General features: G+C 30.4%; 1 protein-coding gene across 3 annotated transcripts; it reads left to right on the forward strand.

Annotated features, from left to right (window-relative positions):
• Nucleotides 1-1,180: 1,180 nt before the first annotated feature.
• LOC123302326 (SAFB-like transcription modulator) lies at nucleotides 1,181-22,274 on the forward strand. 3 transcript variants are annotated; one of them, XM_044885211.1, is made up of 12 exons: nucleotides 1,181-1,454; nucleotides 1,517-1,595; nucleotides 1,664-1,785; nucleotides 4,695-4,817; nucleotides 5,194-5,233; nucleotides 7,259-7,682; nucleotides 9,607-9,662; nucleotides 10,192-10,508; nucleotides 11,262-11,426; nucleotides 11,491-11,673; nucleotides 12,085-13,129; nucleotides 20,962-22,274. In XM_044885211.1, exons 1-12 carry the CDS (start codon nucleotides 1,332-1,334, stop codon nucleotides 21,210-21,212), a joined length of 2,928 nt encoding a protein of 975 aa, XP_044741146.1. In that variant the 5' UTR covers nucleotides 1,181-1,331; the 3' UTR covers nucleotides 21,213-22,274. The 3 variants fall into 3 exon arrangements, with proteins under 3 accessions (XP_044741146.1, XP_044741147.1, XP_044741148.1); XM_044885212.1 differs by having other exon boundaries at nucleotides 12,085-13,048; XM_044885213.1 differs by having other exon boundaries at nucleotides 12,085-12,973.
• Nucleotides 22,275-22,549: the final 275 nt, after the last annotated feature.

Genomic DNA, 22,549 nt, shown 5'->3' on the forward strand with positions numbered 1-22,549 from the left:
GCGATCAAATCATGAAGGACAATATTAAGCGAATGGACGGTACAGAACCCTAACATGACATTGTATTTCTCATGAATGTTTATCAACACAAGAACCCAACCCAACATTAATCAAACAATTGACAATGGTTTGAAATATTTTTGTATGATAAACATTATTTAAATTATTAATTTCATTAAACGATGGATGCTTACTCAATGGAAACCTGTTACATCACTAAAAACTCTGCTAGAAACGCCGCATAATCTCTATATGCAAGTCTATTAAAATAGCACACAAAAAAAATTAAATTTGCAAATTTATTTTTATAAAAAAAAAAAAAAAATTCCAGATAAATTTGTTGTCTTCTTTTCTTACAGGCAGAGGTGAGTTATTCATTAGGCAATGCACTTGTGTATAAGTATGCGAAAAATTACTTTTGATATTGACATTTGTACAGTTATTCAAATGTATGACAGTTCAATTTATATAATTTCTGCAGAAAGGGGAAATTTTAATAAAAATGAACAACAAGCCTTGAAACTCTCAATAATATACGGGGGAGAAAGTTCATCAGCCGATGAATCTGCCGAATGCTAGATTATTTCTTCACTAGCTGACCGGGAAACAGTATATCTAGTAAATAAAAGAGTGACAGTATATTTAATAAATTATATAGGCAGACTTGTGATTGAACTTCAAAAAGGCATACATCAATTTTCACAATAAATTTTCGTTTTTAAGCGATTTGATCAATTAGAACAATGAAGAGAGTTCAAAATAGAACTAACGATTTCTGAAAAAATGTTTTAAATAAAAAAATGTTAGTTTTTTTTTATGAGGATCAACTTTCTAATTTAAAGGGTTATTCTATCTGTTACCTTTAGGATATAAATTGACTGTTAAAGCTAGGTCCAATCTGCAACTTTTAACTACAAAACAAGCTAAGTATTAGCCATAATAGATTAAAATGGAATAGCTGTACATAAAGTTGTTCATTGACTCCACATCCGATATGTATATTGATGTAAAACAAACCCGGTATTCTATATTTTTTTCAAGTTGGTAATGCTATTATGAGTTAATAACACATACACTCTCTCATTCAGTAATATGTTGAGGTTTAGTTACATGGATTACCAAAGATTTGTGCATATTAAAACAAATAACATTATAGGAATTTAATTTAATTTAAAAAATAAACTAAATCAGTATTAAAATAAAATACGTGCTTTCTTATATGAAAATCTAATTTTCAAATCGTTTAATAAATTTCAATTATTTAACGTAAATTCAATCATATTTGTAAATAAAATATATATACATTCCATAGTGGGTAAAGTTATTTCAAAATGTCGGAGGGTGAACCTAGAAAATTAAGTGAGTTACGTGTAGTTGATTTACGTGTTGAGCTAGAAAAACGTGGTTTAGAGAAATCTGGTGTGAAAGCAGCCTTAATTGAACGTTTAGGAAAAGTATGAGTTAATTATTTGTTCATTGTAAAAAGTTTTGTGTGCTAATCCTGTGATTTTTCAAGGCATTACGTGACGAGGGGAAGGATCCTGATACCTACGTATTTGAAGAACGTGCTAAACGTCTATCAATCGATAAACAGAGTAAGTGTAGATGTGTTTTTGTAGGTGAATTGCGTTTCTTAATAACAATGTTTTGGTATTTATCGTAGAAGAAGAGACTGAACCAGAAACTACAACGCCGGTTGAAGATGCTTCGAAGGAATCACCGAAAGATGAAAGTACCAAAGAGGATTCAAAAGAAAATGATGCTGAAAATCAAGTAAAATCAACAGTAAGTAAAAAATATCACATCGGCTACTTTACTTTTGAGCGACACATTTTTAGGGTTATTGCATAGATATCAGAAATCCATCATCAGATTGCTATCCGAGCTATAATATTATTCCCTATATACACCTCGATAGATAAACGAATGTACATCCTGAAGGTCGCGTTACAGACGAGTTGATAGAATACCAAAAACCAACTCAATGAAACTATTTGGTAGGATTGACACTTTTCTAAATTTGATCGGGAGACTCCAGAATTAGTACACTTTCCGGATAAAGGATTTTTTTTTGATTCTTTGATTCATATTCAGGTATATTTGACAGTTCTGAGCAGCTTTTATTTTTAACTAACTCACTTTTAGTAAAAATGATATCACAGAGTGACAATAGCTAAAAAAGCCGCAGACCTGTGCTAACTCGACCCCATTAAAGGTAGGACCAACTTGCTTATCACAGGATGGACGCTAGTAAGCACGGGTCTGCAAGTCATCTTAACCTCACTTTCGGGTATTCATACCTTGACATATCCGTTTTCGTCGTTTTTTTCCCTTTTTTCCCAACACTTACATTGTTATTTGTTGAAGGAAGTTCCCAAAAATGAGCGTATGAAAATATTTGAAACTTACGTTTCAAATTTTGGGGGTGGATTGTGTTAGAATTTGGGAAAATTTTTCGATATATATCATAGTTTTTGAAATATTCATGCTTAAAGATTTAGAGAAAATCTCTTATTGAAGAAATAAAACACAAATACCATTCGTTTCATCACTTTAAATGTATTTTTATGGAAAAACGAGTGCGGCTTGTTATAATTTTCTTTATAGGAAAATATTTGCCATCCTTTTAATAATAGGGGCGCTGAGCCGGTTTTCGTGGCCGATTGAGATCCACGAAAACAACTTATTGTTTTCGACGTATTTTTTTCCGTTGAATTTAAAATCAAGGTCGTTTTTTTACGAAATATGGTGTAATAACTTTTTATAGGCAATTTAATTTTTTTTAACGCTACCAATCATGCTAGACAATGATTTTTTTTTAAACTGTGAAAACGGATAATATTATTCTCTAAAATTAAAACCCCTCAAAAGAATTTTCAAAAATATTAATTAGAATAAAAGTTATTCAAAAATTTCGGGAGAAAACCGGGAAAATAGCTTCTTTTTTTTTTTAGATATTTTTGCTTATATCTCGGGTTCTAATGAAAATAGAAAACTATACAGCGTCTCATTTTCAAGCTAAAGGTCTAACCATTTAAGTATCATGGAATACCCAAATATTGATTAAATGGAAGTTAAATCGGTTAAAATTCATGAAATTTTACGAAAAAAATAAATATACTTTGTATGAACGTTTTTTATGGTTAGTTAAAAATAAAAACCAATAACATGAATATATCATATTATTGTTCTATAAAAGACAAATATTTTTTACTTTACTAGACATCTCTAACTTTATTTTTCCAGGGGATGATCATCATTTGAAGTAAGATATCGGTAAAAATTTTTAGTTGTGGAAAAACTGGATATACAAAAATTAAAAATATCGTACAGTATTTTGATTCGATGATATCTTTAGATTAATTTCACTATCTCGCGAATTTCCCGAAGCTTTAAGATGGCAATCCTGCTAATTCGAATCTAATTTGCTAAATTTATATTGTAATTATAATTTTAATATTGAAGCTTTTGTAAAAACCAAAGTGTAGGTTGAGGAGTTTCATATTAAAAAAAATAACCCTCCCGGGTTAATTTTAAGAAAAAATTTGAGTAGAGAAATTTATTTATTTTTTAATCGAAAAGCATTTTTAATTAAAGGAAAAAAAACGGAAAAAGCAATTTAATTAAAAAACAAAAAACAGAAAGTTGTAACACTAAAAAAATTAAAAAAATGAGGCCAGCTAAAGTCAAATTCGTTCGAAACTTTACGAGGAAACGCGGTTTTATCGCGAAAAAATCATTTATTTTCACGACTTGCAAGATTATAAAAGAAAATGGCTTTCTGCGAAACTTTTTCGAATTCACCTTAAAATGTTCTCCGAATCATTCTGATCAGAACGATCGAAAGAATATTTTGGGGGCGGTTTGAAAAAGTTTCACAGAAAGTCATTTTCCTAGTCATATAGATACTATAAATATATTATATGTGAAGCTATGATCGCCCGTAGTTCGGAACCACTAATTAAAAATTTTTGTGGCCGTGAGAACTTTCGATCAGAATGATTCAAAGAACATTTTAGCGTGGGTTAGAAAAATTTTCATAGAAAGCAATTTTCCTATTTAATCTTGGAGGACCCTTGTACCTTTTAATGGTATTTTTTATACAAAATAATAAGATTTCGGCACAATTTGCGAAAATGCAAAATAGATGCTTTAGAAAAGCCATGCGCGATTATGCTTTCATCACGCATCTACGATATTAATAATTATATAGGAGTTGTAGGACAACTTTCAACTAAAAAACTGTTTAGATACCATTAAAAGCTATAATTTGAGACCAGAACAAATTACCTGCGAGCGATACAAGCTGAGAAAAAAATGTCGAAAACGAGATTTTGTCACGATAAAACCGTTTCGAACGGATTTAGCTTTTTTGTTTTTTTAGCTCTACGATCCTCTAATTTTTGTTTAATCAAAATGTTTTTTTTTTTTTTTTTTTTTTTTTTTTTTTTTTTTTTTTTTTTTTTGTTTTGCAAAAGAACGAGTGTGTTCCTCCTTTCCGATTTTTTTAAATAACTTAGTGCATTCCGATTTTTTCCAAAATTTTTTTTCTTAAAAACTATAATTTTTTTTGAACGGGTTAATTTTTAATATTGATTAACACCTCACGACTTCTTCTATACTGAAAAGAAACCTTTACCGTTGAGCTAATTTTGGAAAAAAACGCTAAATGAAATTTTTTTTTAATGATTTAGGAAATAGAACCTGAAGAAAAAAAGGAAACTGATGAAAAAACAGTAGAGGCTGAGCAAAATGGCGGTGAAAATGAAGATTCATTGCACTTAACAATTGAAGACGATGATCAGCTGTTGGAAGAAGTAAGTTTTTCAATTTGTTTGATTTTATTTAATTAAAATAGGCTTCAGCGCAAAAGTCATTTTGAGATAAGCTCTTTAGTAGGTTTAGTTTCCCAAGGCCCTCGTAAATAATCTCCAATCGTAGACTTAAGTGTTCGAAGTCTTACCTGGTTATTAATTTAGTTTATATATCTCAAATACTTCCTTGATAAATTTCTTGTTGATAATTGATCTGTATATAGACGTGATCCAGGAGAGATTCACGATCTCTCATCTCATGATTAAAGCGGTTGATCAAAAATGTAAAATCCTGCGACATTTCTACATTTTATATAACTGTTAAAAGCTATTCAAAAATGCTGAATTTTGTAATAAATAAAATTTCTTTAAATTTCAGCCCGAAGAAAAACCAGCCGAGGAAGAAGTAAATAAACCAGGTATGTTTGAACACTATACAAAAAACATTTGTATTTGTTGTTATTTGTACAAAAAAAAAACACTTGTTTTAAATTCTGTAGTTGACGGTTAGTGCGATTTAGTAAGTTAGAAACAATTATTGTAAATAACATTAGGGTAAAAAATATTTTGTTGTACTTTTAAAAAAATAAATGGGAGCAATTGATGGCAATTATTGGCTTTATAAGAACCTTATCTGGACTAGTAAAACATGAAAGTCAAGTTCAAATTACATTCAATGAGGAAGCTTCTTTTTTGGAAGAAGAGTCAACAGAAAATTTCGAAGGTGGTGAAAATGGTTGCTGGTTACTTCACATTCTTGAAACTTTGAAAATTGCTGTACTTACTTCGAATAAACCTGCTGAATGAATTCAATCTTTGAAGAAGACGTGAAAGTATGTCCAAAATGAATTCTACATAAGTGAACAATTACAAATTCAATGTCGCAGATTTTCTTCAAAAATATGAAAAAAAATAAATATTAAAACAAAAAATGATAATCCAATGAAATAAGCATTCAAACGGTCTGAGAAACAAGATGGCGTTTTTTGGATTTCACGTTGTAAATTACTTCAGCTGTTTGAAATACAGAACACGTATATGTTCTCTAATCATTACAATTTATTATCGATCTTCGCCAATTTGGTAATTTAATGTTCGAGATGCGATTAATTTTATCATAAAGTTATGCTTCAATTTGTTTCAACGAAATAAATGCACAATTTTCCATCAACCCAAATTGAATTGTGTCAACTTCATCGATTTGGTTAATCAATTCATCAAGCTGCCGAAAATATGGCAATAAATTTCCTTGTTCGAAATGGTCGTCATGCCTCACCAAATAATTTCAAAATTTGATGAAAATTACTAACAAATTAATTGATCTTCATAAATGTGTCAACATGGTAATTGTATAATTGAAAGTATGAAAACTTGGTAATAAATTTCATTGTTCGAAATGGTTATCATGCTTCACCAAATAACTTCAAAATTTTATGAAAATTAATAACAAATTATCGATCTTGATGAATGTATTATCAACCTGGTAATTCTACAGTTGAAAGTATGAAAACTTATATCAACCTCGTTAGCAAAATTTTCTGAAGCCTGGAAACTTGGTAATGGAAAATTCATCGTTTAAATCTGTGATACAAAATTTTAATTATACATTCAAAAATTGAACTTCAAAAGTAATTATATTCAACATAAAAAGAGCAATTTACCGTCTTTCGTTAAATTTATATTTGAAAGAAAATTGAAAATGTTTAATTTATTCGAATTCTGCCAATTTGGTAATTAAAAGATAATTGTAATAAAGTTCTAAGTAACAAAATTGAACTTGAATTCAACTCGGCTAATTTGAACTTAAAAATGTTTATCGAACTATGTAAATTGAGTAATTGCAAGACACTTAATAACTGATAACTGATATAATCGATAATTCGTATTTATTCACTGCGAGATACTTCTAAGAGTTTGGTTATTTGGAGATACTGTTTCTGGAAGTTTGGTAATTGGGAAATTTTTCTAACATTTTGGTAATAAAATGATACTTCTCTTAGCAGTTTGGTAATTTGCATCTTTTATAAATTTGGTAATTGGAATATAATTCTTCTGAAAATTTGGTAATTGAAATATCAAGAAACTGTCAGCTTACCAAATTCCGTCAATAGGTAATTTGAAATATTCGATGCAAAAAATTTTGAAAAGAAAATTTCCTGAATCCCAAAAGGTCTTATAAGAGATGATAAAATAAAAGCCATTTAGAAGGTACAATTGCTCCCAAAAAAATAAATAATTTCGTAAAACAATATATAAACAAACAAAAAATTTAGGTTTTGTTTCAAATCAAAACAAGCAGTTTCAGTGACTGTTTGTGGTCATTTGAAATCGCCCAAAGTGAAAACGCAAATTTGACAGCTGTTAATTTCAGTTCTCTAAACAAACAAAAAAACCATACAAAATGGCGTACGTCAATAAAAAAAACTATAATTTGGTGCAATTAGATGATGAGTCCACAACAGCGAAGAAGACGGAGTCAACAACACCAACTGAAAGTAAACCAGATGAAGATGAGGAGGAATCAAAACCCGTTGAAGATGATTCCACAACAAAATCCCAGGAAACCGGTGATGATCATGTTAAAAAAGATGCCGACGAAGAATCAGCTACTACAACCGATGCACACAAAGCGGAAACCGATGGCGACACCAGCGAAAATAAAAAAGAAACTTCACCAGGGCATCAAGATGGTGATGAATCCGTCGTACGTGATCAAGATGGAAAAGGAGAGGATGATGATGGAGTGACTTCAACAAACGCGGCAGAGAAAGAAGATGAAAATGACACGAAAAAAGAAAATTCCGTAGCAAATGAGGAAAGTGGGCAAACAACTTCTCCGCCAACTGACGCCACCAAGGAGAATGATAGGTTGGTTTTGTTTCAGTTGTGTGTTGTCCAATCTAATGTCGGACTCTCTGGTGTATCCCTGTCACACTCAAATCTCATCTGTTCCTCTGAAAAAAAAATTCATCATAATTTTATTTTTTATAATTTTTCCGAATTTTTATTTAGTATCTTCGGTTTTTTTTTATTTTACTTTTATTTAATATTTTTCGGACATATCGAATTTTCTGTTGTCATTATTTATAATTTTTTAGTAAGTATATTTTTTATAAAACAAACTAAAATTATAAAATAAATCCAGAAGTAATCAGAAAAAAAAATGGTGCAGTTGAATCGAATTGTTTATATATTTTTAATTGATCGGTTTCAAATTGATTATGGATGAAGTGTTTATTATTGAATAGAATATGTTCCATTTTTCTATTTAAATTTCGAGTCGGGGCAAATCCTTGAAAAGTCAATATAATTATTTCCTTGACGTAAATTAGATTTGATGTTTTGAGAGGAAGGAATAATAATTATTAAGGGAATGCCACGGCATAGTGACCTGTTAGATAGAAATTTGTCAGCTGGAGACAGAGATATTTCACAGACGTGGATTATTTTTATGCTTCATTATTTTTCACGCCTGAATAACACGGTTTATATACAATCCTACAAAAAATTTCATCGGAATTTTGAAGCTGCAAGAGTGCTGATTTTTTCATGCTACAAAGATACATTCCAATATTGCGAAGATTTCTGCTTGAAAAATTATTGCATTTTGATAAAGAGTGTAACCCTCTGTTATAGATATATTTCTGTCTCTTAATCTATCCGTTTAAAGACATGGTCCAGGGTAACGAAAGAAACAGACATCTCTAGGTTCCAATCTTTATGAAATTGACTGGCAAATTGCTTTATTTCCCAAGGGAGGCAATAAGAATAAAGTGCTGGAAATGTTTTGAATTTCTATGAAATTATCGAAAGTTTTCAAATTAAACACTGAAGAAAATGGAGCATTTGACCCAGGAAAAAATTCGTCGTCAGTAGATTTTTTTCTATAAGAGCCTGTCGAAAATGTTTGTCTCGGTGTACTCAACAAAATCATATTTATGCGAACTTGTGCATAGTCGATTCACTCCGATAAAGTGGCACAGAAATACTTCCGGTACAATAGTTAAAGAGAATGAGATGTCCGGAAGTAGGTAGGGGGTACCTCTGTTCCACTTTATGGCCGTAAATCGAAAATACACAAGTTCATTTGAATATAATTTTGTTGACTACATTCAGACAAACATTTTGAACCACCATCCCATGAAAAACTACTGGCGCAGAATTTTTTCCAGGTTCAGGCTTTTTTTTCGATTTTATTTCCTCGGTTATCCGTTCTCACAAGTCACAATTCTTAATTAGTCGATAAAATTCGATCAGATTAAACACTCTTTTAGATGTCTACTAGGTTTTAAGAAACGTACTTGTCACAAAACTCTCTAATTTAGAACATGACCGCTCATTTTGTTATGAAAATAACAGGTTTCGACGATAGAAACGAAGTTTGGAATTTTTATCAACTTGGCGATTAAGTATCGATAACGCCATTTCGTTCTGTTTTTGTTTAGCTCAATACCTAGATTAGGCAGATTAGAATTGGAAATAAGTAAAGAGCTGTGTCTAAAACCAATTCAATACATTTTGAATCCTTTTCTTCCAAGGAATTCTGACAAATTCGTCATGATACTTCATATCAGATTACTATTATTCTAAACATCCAACCAGAGATAGTTTTCATAGAAACTTTGTGAAATATGCTTATATTTTAGTGTGTTAAGTGTACAATGACTTTAAAATTACTTTATGTTAGTAAGATTCGAGAAATTTAAAAAAAAGGCACATATTCTATTTAGATGTAAAAATGGCAAATGATTTATTACTTTTTTTTAAATTAATGAAAAATTTCATTTCATAGCTCAACTCCTGTGGCAGCTTCAGCACCAGCTCCTGCAAAAAAGAATGATAAAGATGGTTAGTATATAAAATAATATGAGGCCTGGAAGAATTATAACACTTTTTTATCCGATTTTCCAACAGTGGGAACTCATCATATCAGGGTGGAAAGCTATTTGAAAAGTCTTAAAAAGTCGAATTCCAAGAATTTTTAAATTTTGTAATTGAAATCTTTCGAATTAACATCATCCTATTATATTAAAACTGATTAAAGAGATATACATTTTAAGACTGGACTTGAAATCACAATTTTTTTGTTAGTACCTTTTATCCTTAATTTTATTCTGACAATGTATTTTTTGAACGCAACTCTATATGCAAAAAGAGATAGATGAATCAAAAAACATGAGATCTTACAAATTCGGTTTTATTAAAATACGAGGTAAAGAGAAATTATGTATTTTTCGAATATGAAAATTTTAAATTATGATAAATCAAGACCGCCTAGAAATTTTTTATATAATGGAAATGTCAGAGAACTTGAAATGACCAAATCGATCGCCACCCTCCAATTTGTTCAAATTAACCAAAATTTTATTATTTTTAGCTGGTCGTAGTTTATGGATATCTGGATTAGCCAGTAAAACACGTGCAACTGACTTAAAACAGTTACTAAGTAAATATGGTAAAGTTGTTGGTGCTAAAGTTGTTGCCAATGCACGTGCTCCATCCGCTCGCTGTTACGGGTACGTGGTAATGGCAACCGTTGCCGATGCGGATAACTGTATTAAATATTGTCATCGTACTGAGCTACATGGGCGTTTTATATGTATCGACAAAGCACGATCCGATCGTGCTGATAGCGATAAACGTAAAGATTCACCAAATAATCGACGGGCTGCCGAAGATAAATTACGCAACAGAGTAAGTATCAAACTAAAAATAATTTTTTTTAAAGTGTCCATCCATAATTTTTTTTAAAGTGTCTAACTTTCAAACCAGAGTTGATTTTTTTTTTGAGGCAAAGAATTCGCATCTGAAAGCCACCCCCGGAAAATAAAAATAGACACATTTTCTCTCCCGACAATAAGAAGACCCGTATTTTACCGATGTTTCCATTTATTTTACCGAAAAATCACTCTGTTTCGGTGCTACAATGTTTATAGAGATAGGGCTTTCTCAAAAACAGACTTCTATTCTCGTGTAATATTTCTAGATCATCGAATTGAAAATTTCCCAAGGTCTCTCTTAACATCGTCCAACGAACGTTATCGAGAATTTACTCTCAAGCGTCTACCTGCTTCCTGCAGTTGTTCAAGCTTTGATTTCATCAATGATATTGTTATTCGTGCTTCAGTAGGTACCTTGTCGTCTTTATACCACACCGCGTTTATCTGCAGATATTTTTCTCGAACTGCTCCAGGGGATTGTACGAATGTGTGGACGAGGTTTTTCGAGATGAGAAGTCTTTACAGGTCCTTGTGAAATTGATTTTTTACTATGATCTTATAAGCTTACGAATATCAATAATAAGATGTTGGAGATCAACGTTTTGCTCGTATGTTATCCCTAAAAACAAACTTATTTAATTTGAATAATGATGTTAACGGACGTAGTATATACAGGGTATTAAAATGATAGTATGTTGTTTCTCTAAGAAATGATTAAATTTTATAGGTAGAACGAGGTAATAAATCAAGATCTAAGGATAAACAGATTGAGAAAAAAGACGGCGAAAAAGATGATAAGTCAGAGAAACGAGAAGGTAACCGTTATGATAAGGATGGGAAAGAGAAATCTCGTGGCCGTAGTCCGCGTTCATCATCCAGGAAAAAAGATCGGGTAAGTTTATTGAAGAAATATTTTTAAAAATTAGGCTCATTCATAAAATACACTTTTGTTGCAGGATACTATGGAAAGGAATCGTTCGCGTTCTAAACGTCGAGAGGGTAGTAAATCTGTATCGAAAGATGAAAAACGTGATAGTAAAAAAAGAGATGACGATACTAAAAGTGATAAATCTCGAGATAGGCGTAGATCACGTGATACAAATTCAAAATCACAGACACGAGATCGTCGATCGGATCGCGTAAGTAATTTTATCTTTGAGTATCAAAAACTTTTCGAAACTGGATTTTTCTGTTTTAATTGAATTTTAATTAGCTTTACATGATTTTTATTCAAATTAAAAACTTTATAATTTTTTCGATTCTGCTGGTACCTGATCCTTTGATTCTACTGGTAACTATTATCGGTACGCTCGAACAAATTTCAGACAATTTCTTAGAAAATATTTGTCTGAATTTTCGTAAATTTTGGGTGTTAATTGATCCAGATAATTCAACAATTGAGATAAAATTTTAAAAATAAAAAAAATTAGTCATTTAATTTTTGACGATATGTTTATTTGACAAACTACCTCTATGTGGACAGTAAATTTGTATATGGAGGTTATTGGGCATACACAAAATAACATGTAATGAAATTTGTTTTGTTAAAGGAATCTCCAGATCGCCGACGTCGACGTAGTCCAAGTATAGGCCGTAATCGTCGTCGCAAATCGCCGGATATACGTAAACGTGACGTCTTAACCGTAAAACAAATCCGAGATGAACGTGAGCGTCAACGTATGCGTGTACGTGAACGGGAAATCCGAGAAGCAGAGGAACGTCGTCGTCGCGAAGAACAACAACGCGTCCGAGAACTTGAACGACGTAACAAAAAAGAAGCACAACGTATCGAACGTGAACGTGAGCGTTTACGCATCGAACGAGAGCGTATTCAGCGGGAAAAAGCCGACTTTTATCGCATGGAACGTAAGCGAATCGAGCAAGAACGTATTGAACTACAAAATATGAAATTGGAGGAATCACGTAGACCAACAAAACGAACTTCAGATGATCGTCGAGACTCGTATCCAGAAGATCGTAAACGTATCTTAATGACTCCTTCGTCGCATCGTTATGACACAACCGATCCCATGCATTTCGAAATAACATCCCGATCAGATTCCTTAGCAAAAAAACACGATCTATACAAAGGCGATGATTACAAGCGAGAAATCGATGGTAAATCTCGTGGAGTTGATGGCCGTAGCGCTCGAGATGACTATAAACGGAACGACATACGAATGCGTGACGAAATTCGAGACGACATCCGCATGCGTGGTGATATACGTTCGCGAGATGATTACAGCAAACGTGATCGTCCAGATTTCGCTCCTCCACCACCAAGATTATCAGGGGGTTCATCGAATGTTATTTCAAAATATAGTAATGTATCGGATTCACCACCGTATGGTAATCAAGGACGTTCTGCCCATGATATGTTACGCCGTGATGCGATATCTTCGTCTGTGATAGCTGGTGGACGAGTTGGCAGTGGTATTGGTAAAGATTTGAGATATACAGATCGTGTTGGACCACCTGGACAAAGTCCAGAACCATCACAAAATTCTTATAGAGGTATACATGATGATCGACGTGATCATAATGATCATAGAAGTGGTCATGTACATCGTGGATATGACCTTGGTTCAATCAAAGGTAGATTTTAATATGTCTATTGGGAACTAACATCCTACTACGGTTCTGGAACTATCATAATAAGAAATTTCGTAGCAAACGCCTTTTTATGGATATTAGACGGGTGATTTTAATTTTGCCCCCATTTTACACTAGATTATTTTTAAGAAAGAACGGTCATAAGCCTTCAATGGTATAAAATAAATTGGAAGGGATGAAATAATCCCTAAATGAGTTTTTTAAAGAAATAGGTTCATATAATGTTTGAAGTCACACCCTTTATAAGAAAAACAAGAGGAGTGCCGTAATCGGATCCATAGCCCCTATTCCTAAAAATTATCTATCTGTGCCATCTTTGATGATTGAGAAACGGAGCATCTCGAGAGATGCTGTTATGAAAAAATCAAACTACAAGATTCTGTCGGGGACAAAAATTTCGATCCCAAAATATTTTACAGCTGGCTTTTTGTAGGTTTTTATAGATGCAAATAACATGCATGAAGGTTCACATACTAGCACAAGTGGGATCAGCTGAGATCCCAAAATTTTAAAGAGTTCAGCCGATAAGCTCTATACCAAAAGAGCCACTATTATTCTATTTTCTAGCCTGTGTTATATGCTCTGCATTAAGTCTCAGTAAATGAGGTGCGCTTGTCGTACCACTCTCTGATTCGGCAAATTACGGAGCATTTATCTATAGTTGTTTCTCAAAGTGGGCATTATCGCCTTGTGGGCATTAGGGGCTTAAAAGAGGGCGAACGCTTATTTGTCATTTATTATGAATATATTTGCACATATTCAAACTAAAATATCGTGCATTTTGTTAAAATATACCCCCTTCAGAACCCACAATAAAAATATTTAGCTAGATTTATAAAATTGTTATTAATTAGCAACACCGGTTTCAATTGCTGGCATATATTTTTATTGTGAGTTCTGAAAGGGATATATTTGAATAAAATGCATAATACAGCCAACAGAAATGTTCATCTTAATTTGAATAATAAAATATCGTGATAAAAATTGTATATAAGGGGCGCTGAAGAATAATTGATTTTCGAAGTGGGCGAAGACTAAATAAGTTTGAGAACCTCTGATCTATAGACAGTTTCTCGAAGTATTCATAGTAAAACTAAAAGTCTGGTTGTTTTCTATAAAAAGGTGAATGTTCGTGAAATTTCTTTATATGATGAATTCAGAATTAAACAGCTAGTATAATGAAAATTCCTTTAAAAAGTCGCCTTAAGTTAGACAAATTTTAATGCAAATCTTTAATGCTTCCTATTTTGAAACAACTTGGAATATTATGATAAAAAATTAAAAATTGAAAAACTTTAAGGATCTACAAGTACCAAGGCAATTTTAAATAAAAAGCTTAATTTTTTTTTACATGAAGTTGGACTAAGTCTAAATCAATTTTAGAGTGGCGGGAGATGTTGCCCGATTATTTAAATGAATAAATGACCTCAAAAGTAAGCATATTTAACATTGCTTTTATGGTAAAACGGTAGATGGATGATATGTTTGCATAAATTTCCCCAAAACATGTCGGTGGAAAAAAAAAACTATTTAAATTAAAGTAAATACCTTAATAAATTAACGAAAACAAAAAATTTGGGGACACAAATTTAAAAAAAACAAGTGAAAACAAACAATTGACTGAGTTAATTGTTGAAATACCATGTATAGACAGTGTTGATGAAGCAATCGTTTGTTTTTTGACGTCACGTTAATAAAAAAAGATATCCACTTTTAAATAGCTACACACACACTGATATTCCTATATTAATGCATGCTATAAAATTTGTACCTAATAAGCGCCTTCGTGGGTAAACAGTGATGTATACAAAAAAATTTTTCAAACAAAAGTTGTTTATTTTTTTATAAAGAAAATTTTTTACATTTAAACTTTTGTTCTATCTCTAACGGTTTACAAGATGGGTCCTACGGACCCAAGACCCAATTGACCCATATTGCTCATTTACGAACTTGACCTGAGTTTTTAGGTCCTGAGTACGCTATAAAAATTTCATCTTGATATTTCTTTTCGTTTTTGAGTTATCGTGTCCACAGACGGACGGACGGGCGGACGGACGGACAGCCGGAAATGGACTAATTAGGTGATTCTATGAACACCTATACCAAAATTTTTTTCGTAGCATGAATATTTTTAGGCGTTACAAACTTTGGACTAAACTTAATATACTATGTATATTTCATATATACATGGTATAATATATATTATTAATTTTGATGGTGAATTAGGTATAACTTGACAATATAAGACAAAAAGTAAGGATAAAATTTTTCGATATCTGGAGTAATTTTCAAAATATCAAAAATTGAAATTTTTGTTTAATTATTTAGCTTTGGATATTTCGAAAACCAAGGCAGATATCGAAAATTTTTTTTCTATTTTTCATCTACATGAAGTTATGACAAAATTCATCATCAAAGTTGAAAATAAGTTACAAAAGGTTGAAAATAAGGTATCCCAAATCTAAAATTGCCTTGGCGCTCGTACTACCTTAAATGGAAAGATAATAAGGGTCTGTTAATAAAATGTATGCATAAACAAGAAGGGAAATAGACAATATCGTATTTTAGCGAAAAATATTTAAATAGTCCAAGCAATTTAGATATTTGATTACTTAATTTCTGAAACGAGCAATTTCTCAACGTAAAGTTGTAGGTTTTTAATTAGGTTTTAAATATAGGCTATTTTTGTACACAAATATGTTAAAAGTTATCAATAAATTATAAAGATTCACAAATTTTTACAAAATTGTATAAGCTGCTCTAGCAACTTACAAATCCGTGTTGCGGGTTTAATTGACTTTTTGTGGTTAAAATAATACTTGAACTAATATATTTATCTTAATAACTAGCTGGTCCGACGAATTTCGTATCGTATCGCTTAAAAATCAATAAATGTTATTATTCAAATTAAGATGAGCATTTCTGTGGGCTGTATTATGCATTTTGTTAAAATATATCCCCTTAAGGACCCACAATAAAAATATTTAGCTAGATTATAAAATTATTAATTAGCTAGACCGGTTTCGATTGCTTTGGCAATCCTCTTCAGTAGCATTAAACCTCTTAAAATTAAAAAGTCTTAAAATTAAAAAATATTTACAAATCCGAAAAAAGAACCGCATCAATCTGAAACAAATAATAATAAAATATTACCCTTAAAATTAAAATAAAATTATTTACCCGATTATAATAATAATAAATCTTTATGTTACACCCTCTAAAATAATGTAACTGCCTGCTTTCACCTAAAACACAATAAAATATTAAGTTTTAATCCTAAGATAGGATTATCGTTATGAAAATATCAGAAAACTAAGGGATTAAGCCTGAAAATAAAATGTAAGATAAGAAACGTTGTAAATATAAAATAAAAAACACAGAAATAAAAATAAAGAGAAAATTAGATTACCAACAAAATAAACATTTTAATCCTCGGTATACCTAAAACAGAATAAATAATTAGAATTTAGAAAAACCTGCAACAAACCAAAATAAAATTAAATGAAAATAAGTAAATTAAAAACAAAAATAAAAAAATAAAAATAGAATTAATTAAAGAACAATAGAATAAGTATTACCAAATCTAGTAAAATGGTGTACCTAAAACAGAAGAAATTATTAATTAGCGTACCTAAAACAGAAGAAATTATTAATTAGCGTACCTAAAACAGAAGAAATTATTAATTAGTGTACCTAAAACATAAGAAATTATTAATTAGCGTACCTAAAACAGAAGAAATTATTAATTAGTGTACCTAAAACAGAAGAAATTATTAGTTAGTGTACCTAAAACAGAATAAAATATAAAATAAATAAAAAAATGAAAGTGAGCAAGATTATAAAAATACAAGAAAATAAGTTGAAAAAATAAAAAATTTTACCAAATGACAAACTGAAACAAACAAAAAAATCAAATTAAGTAAAAATGATAAGCAAAAATAAAAAATAAAAATTAAATCAAAAAATAATAATAGGAAAGATAAATAAAAAAGATGAAAAATAGCATAAAATATCGATTCTCGAGACAACACAAATGAAACAGGTAACTAAAAGAAATCCTGCCCAAATTGTGTTGTTTTTCGATCACCATTCAAATAAAACAGGTAAAAAGTGTACACCACAAGTATAATTAAGCAATAAACTTAATCGTCACATGTACTCTAGTTAATCGTCACATGTACTCATGTACAACAGTTAACTAGAGTACATGTGACGATTAAGTTTATTGCTTAATTATACTTGTGGTGTACACTTTTTACCTGTTTTATTTGAATGGTGATCGAAAAACAACACAATTTGGGCAGGATTTCTTTTAGTTACCTGTTTCATTTGTGTTGTCTCGAGAATCGATATTTTATGCTATTTTTCATCTTTTTTATTTATCTTTCCTATTATTATTTTTTGATTTAATTTTTATTTTTTATTTTTGCTTATCATTTTTACTTAATTTGATTTTTTTGTTTGTTTCAGTTTGTCATTTGGTAAAATTTTTTATTTTTTCAACTTATTTTCTTGTATTTTTATAATCTTGCTCACTTTCATTTTTTTATTTATTTTATATTTTATTCTGTTTTAGGTACACTAACTAATAATTTCTTCTGTTTTAGGTACACTAATTAATAATTTCTTCTGTTTTAGGTACGCTAATTAATAATTTCTTATGTTTTAGGTACACTAATTAATAATTTCTTCTGTTTTAGGTACGCTAATTAATAATTTCTTCTGTTTTAGGTACGCTAATTAATAATTTCTTCTGTTTTAGGTACACCATTTTACTAGATTTGGTAATACTTATTCTATTGTTCTTTAATTAATTCTATTTTTATTTTTTTATTTTTGTTTTTAATTTGCTTATTTTCATTTAATTTTATTTTGGTTTGTTGCAGGTTTTTCTAAATTCTAATTATTTATTCTGTTTTAGGTATACCGAGGATTAAAATGTTTATTTTGTTGGTAATCTAATTTTCTCTTTATTTTTATTTCTGTGTTTTTTATTTTATATTTACAACGTTTCTTATCTTACATTTTATTTTCAGGCTTAATCCCTTAGTTTTCTGATATTTTCATAACGATAATCCTATCTTAGGATTAAAACTTAATATTTTATTGTGTTTTAGGTGAAAGCAGGCAGTTACATTATTTTAGAGGGTGTAACATAAAGATTTATTATTATTATAATCGGGTAAATAATTTTATTTTAATTTTAAGGGTAATATTTTATTATTATTTGTTTCAGATTGATGCGGTTCTTTTTTCGGATTTGTAAATATTTTTTAATTTTAAGACTTTTTAATTTTAAGAGGTTTAATGCTACTGAAGAGGATTGCCAAAGCAATCGAAACCGGTCTAGCTAATTAATAATTTTATAATCTAGCTAAATATTTTTATTGTGGGTCCTTAAGGGGATATATTTTAACAAAATGAATAAATGTTATGTAAACTGCCAAAGGATAATGCACACTAAGCCACTTACTCTGGCATTACCGGAACCATCGTACCATGGAATGTTCATGATTGTCCGTGTTTAGTTTCTGCTAGGTATCAGAGATGACATTGTATATGGATTTAAATTTGTTTAGATTTTTTTATTCTTCCAATATGCGTTAAAACTTAAAAAGTCATTTTGAGTCAAAATAATTTTCCTCGGAATTTTAATAGTTGTTCTGCTATTCGGGTCGGAGACGAATCCAACAAATCATTCACGATATCATTAAAATGGGTGCAACCGTTCTTGAATTATAAATGGTGTAACTAACTCGACTTTGTTTTGTATAGGGTGTCCCAGAAGTAAAGAACGCCTTTGTTGCATCAGGTAGAAAATTAAATTCTAAGACGAAAAGTCCTCTTCCATTTTTTGATTCGATGCACGGATAATTAGATATTAATTAAAATAATCAACCAATGAGAACCGCGCTACAGCGCCGCTTATAAATTAATAACTTACAACTTAACGCTGAGAAACTACTCGATTCAGAATTCAAACAAAATACATTAATAATCAATTGATAATTAGCTTGGACTAAAAAATACTTAAAAAGCAAACCCTTATAAATGAAATTTTTGTCTTTACCACTTTTTGCTTTTTAGTTTTCCATCATGGTATATTTTTTCGAATTATGGTTCATAGAATCATAGTGCGTCTTCAATAGGAATCTTCTGTTGTAATTTATACGTAATTGGCCAAATGGTATTTTCAGTATCCTAGACAGGGTCTTCAAAAATTGGATATCATTCTTATGATCTTTAAAGTTATAGAAATCGTAAAGAATTCTATAAAAAAAATATACACAACTACTGTCTTAAAGAAAAATTTTTTAACACAAAATTTTAACAGCTGTATCTCTGAAAAAAATAATCGAATTTGGAAAAGCAATAGCTCGCTTCAAAATTTTGACTTTCTAATATATTGTTCAAAAATTTTTATTATCCTTGTCGCTTTGCATGGAGGGCTAAAAACATGAGGAATGTTATTCCTAAATTTTATATGAGGTTTTGAAGCGTATCCAAATTTAAAAATCATTTAACTACAAATTTGACCACTCGAAAGCTGGCTTATTTTTCTTGAAAATGAGTTATAAAAAATTCCTGTACGAGTTTTTGGTACAATATACTTTTCTCTTTTTACGTTTTCCAAGCAAAATGGACACTTCTGAATTTAAAATCCTGTATCTTCTGTCTTTTTAAGCTCTGGCATATTGTTTTGTTAAAACTTTTATCAGTATAACTTTTCGTTTTTAAAGCATGTCAAAAAATAATTTTTTTTTTATATTTTAGGCACAAACATTCACAACTTTCAAGTGATCTTAACAAAATTATGTTTTTTGATATTTAAAAAAAAAAACGTAAAGTGAAAGTGATAAAAATTTTTACAAAACAATATGCCAAGGCTTAAAAGAAGTTCGTTTTCGAAGGATATAAAAATAATTTCATGTAAAAAAGTATGGCACCTTTTCTACATTTGCTTTGTGCAAATTTTATGACGCATAGATACGATGATTGATTATTTCAAAAGATACAGGATTTAAAATCAGTGTCAATCGAGGAAAGCAAATATCTTGGTCCAAAAAGCTGAAACATACAGAGATACAACTGTTTAGAATTTTGTGTTAAACAAATTTTCCTTTAATCGAGTACATATCTTTATGATTCTTATTAGAAGTATTTGAGTGATTTTGTTTGGAAGCTCGTACTTTGAAAATCAAAGTAGAATTCTCTAATTTCTGATCACCCATTTTTAAAACCGTAGGTTCATCCCATTTAATAGTATTTGCCTCTCGTTATGAGCACCATAGAGGCTTTAGAAATCATATTTTTCCTATCTCTAATAATTTGATCATATCTGGTTTTAGTTTTTCATATTTATGCTATGTTAGATCCCAATTGGACGTCTGACAGATATTTCAGTCAGAATTCAATTAATTTAAAAGCCAGAAATATATTGTATTAACCAAGTCTCTTCCAAAAATATATTTACAGTTGAACCTCGTTAAGTCGAATCATTTAGGACAAAACTAAAAGTAACTACTCTCCTGATGAATATTTCACTAGATTTAAGGCGACGGAACCCTAAGTTGTTTTCTTATTCATGGTCAATAGTTGCGAAAGCGTGGTTTTCTTACCAAATGCAAAATGCTTTTGGGCATACATATTCTAATAAAATTCAGCTTCTGCTGCTCTGTAGTATTAAAAGTCTACACTACCGATTTTAGTCTTGTTTTTCGATTTATCGAGGTCCTACTGTATCTTCTAATATTTAATTTTGTCAAAAATTTTGAAAATTTAATTTTTAAAATGCATTTTTTTTAATGTTTAAGATTATGGGGATCGAGACCATGCTGGCGGTTGGCATGGTGCTGGAAGTAATCAGTTAAAACCATTCCCATCACCCGTGGGTATGGGAGTCAATTCAAATAATGATCCAGCACGTGATGCGAAAAAATTTGAGCCATGGATACATGGCCCCAAAGGTGATAATCAATCGATGATGTGGTCATCGGCTGGACGTGGCATGGATTCAGGACCGACAACAGGTCGATATGATCGTAGTAATATGGAAAGACGTTAATTATATTTACTTTTTAATAAAATAATGAAGCTTACCAATTCTGAAAGTTATGGACTAAGCAACTGTGATTCAGGAATTTATTCATTTCATTATAAGTACAGTATGTGCGGAGCAAAATACCTCAGTTTTAAAAAAAAATTAACCCGTCCAGATTTTCGATAAGAAAAATAGTAGTTTTTAAGAAAAAATCGAGTGTAGGCAATTATTTAAAAAAATCAGAATGATGCGAAAAAACGATTTTTTGCAAAAAATAGAGACGGTAAAAGCATTTTAATAAAAAACTATGAAAACAAACAATTCACCCAGTTAATTGTTCAAATACACTGTATAGTAAGTATTAAATGTTTGCAGTATAATTATGGCGGCCTTTCATGTGTCATTTGTTTTGATTTTTGTAAATTTTCAAGAGTATTTTCTAGAATTTTTCTTCGGTTCATTTCGAGAATCCTTCACAAGACTACTAGTTTAAGCTACCTGCAAATTTTCACTTATCCTGTATAGCTTTGTAGAAAAGAAACACAAAAAATTTGTGCTTATTTGTCACCTCACGTGAAAACAACAATGTTAACGAAAAAATGTTTCTATAAAAAGTTGTTAATTTTTTTATAAGGAAGAAAATTTCAGCTTGATATCTCTTTTCGTTTTTTAGTTATCGTGTTTACGAACGGAGGAACGGAAAAGTAATATAAAGTTTCCGCACAATTTTCGAAAATCGGTAAAGAAGCATCCTACAACTTCCTCATTTTTCTTAGCAGTAAAAACCCATTTGTTTGTTTTTTTTATTAAAATGATTTTTCCGTTTCTTGCAACAAATCGATTTTCGTACCTTTCTGATTTTTTTAAAGTAACTTGAAATCCAGACGGGTCAATTTTTTAAAAATATAATACTTCTCAGCCTGTTCCATATATTCATTTAAGTGACATCTTTTGTCTTTATTGCCACTTTAATTTTTTTACTATTGTCCAATTTGTTCTAGGGCGTCTTTGTTTTCGCTTTCCTTGTCGTATTATAACTAAGTATACCTTAAAATGGTCACTGGATGATAATTATAAAGAAAAAACATAGCATCTTTATGTTTTTAGTAGTTTTTTAATAATTTGATTTATATAGAACGTAATTTATGAACATATGTTCACAACTTTAGGAAAAAAGGAATATATAAAATGATTCAATTTAATACATTCAAGCATAATGAATCAATTCCTGAATTAAGACTCACTCAGTTCAAAACTAATTGAATTTATGTATTCTATAATTTGGATTAAGGAGTAACACCTACATATAGGATGAATTTTTTACATAATCCAGGACAGGAGCTACCTAGAAAGCTTGGACG

Source organism: Chrysoperla carnea, chromosome X (assembly GCF_905475395.1).
Source record: "Chrysoperla carnea chromosome X, inChrCarn1.1, whole genome shotgun sequence".
Classification (NCBI taxonomy): domain Eukaryota; kingdom Metazoa; phylum Arthropoda; class Insecta; order Neuroptera; family Chrysopidae; genus Chrysoperla; species Chrysoperla carnea.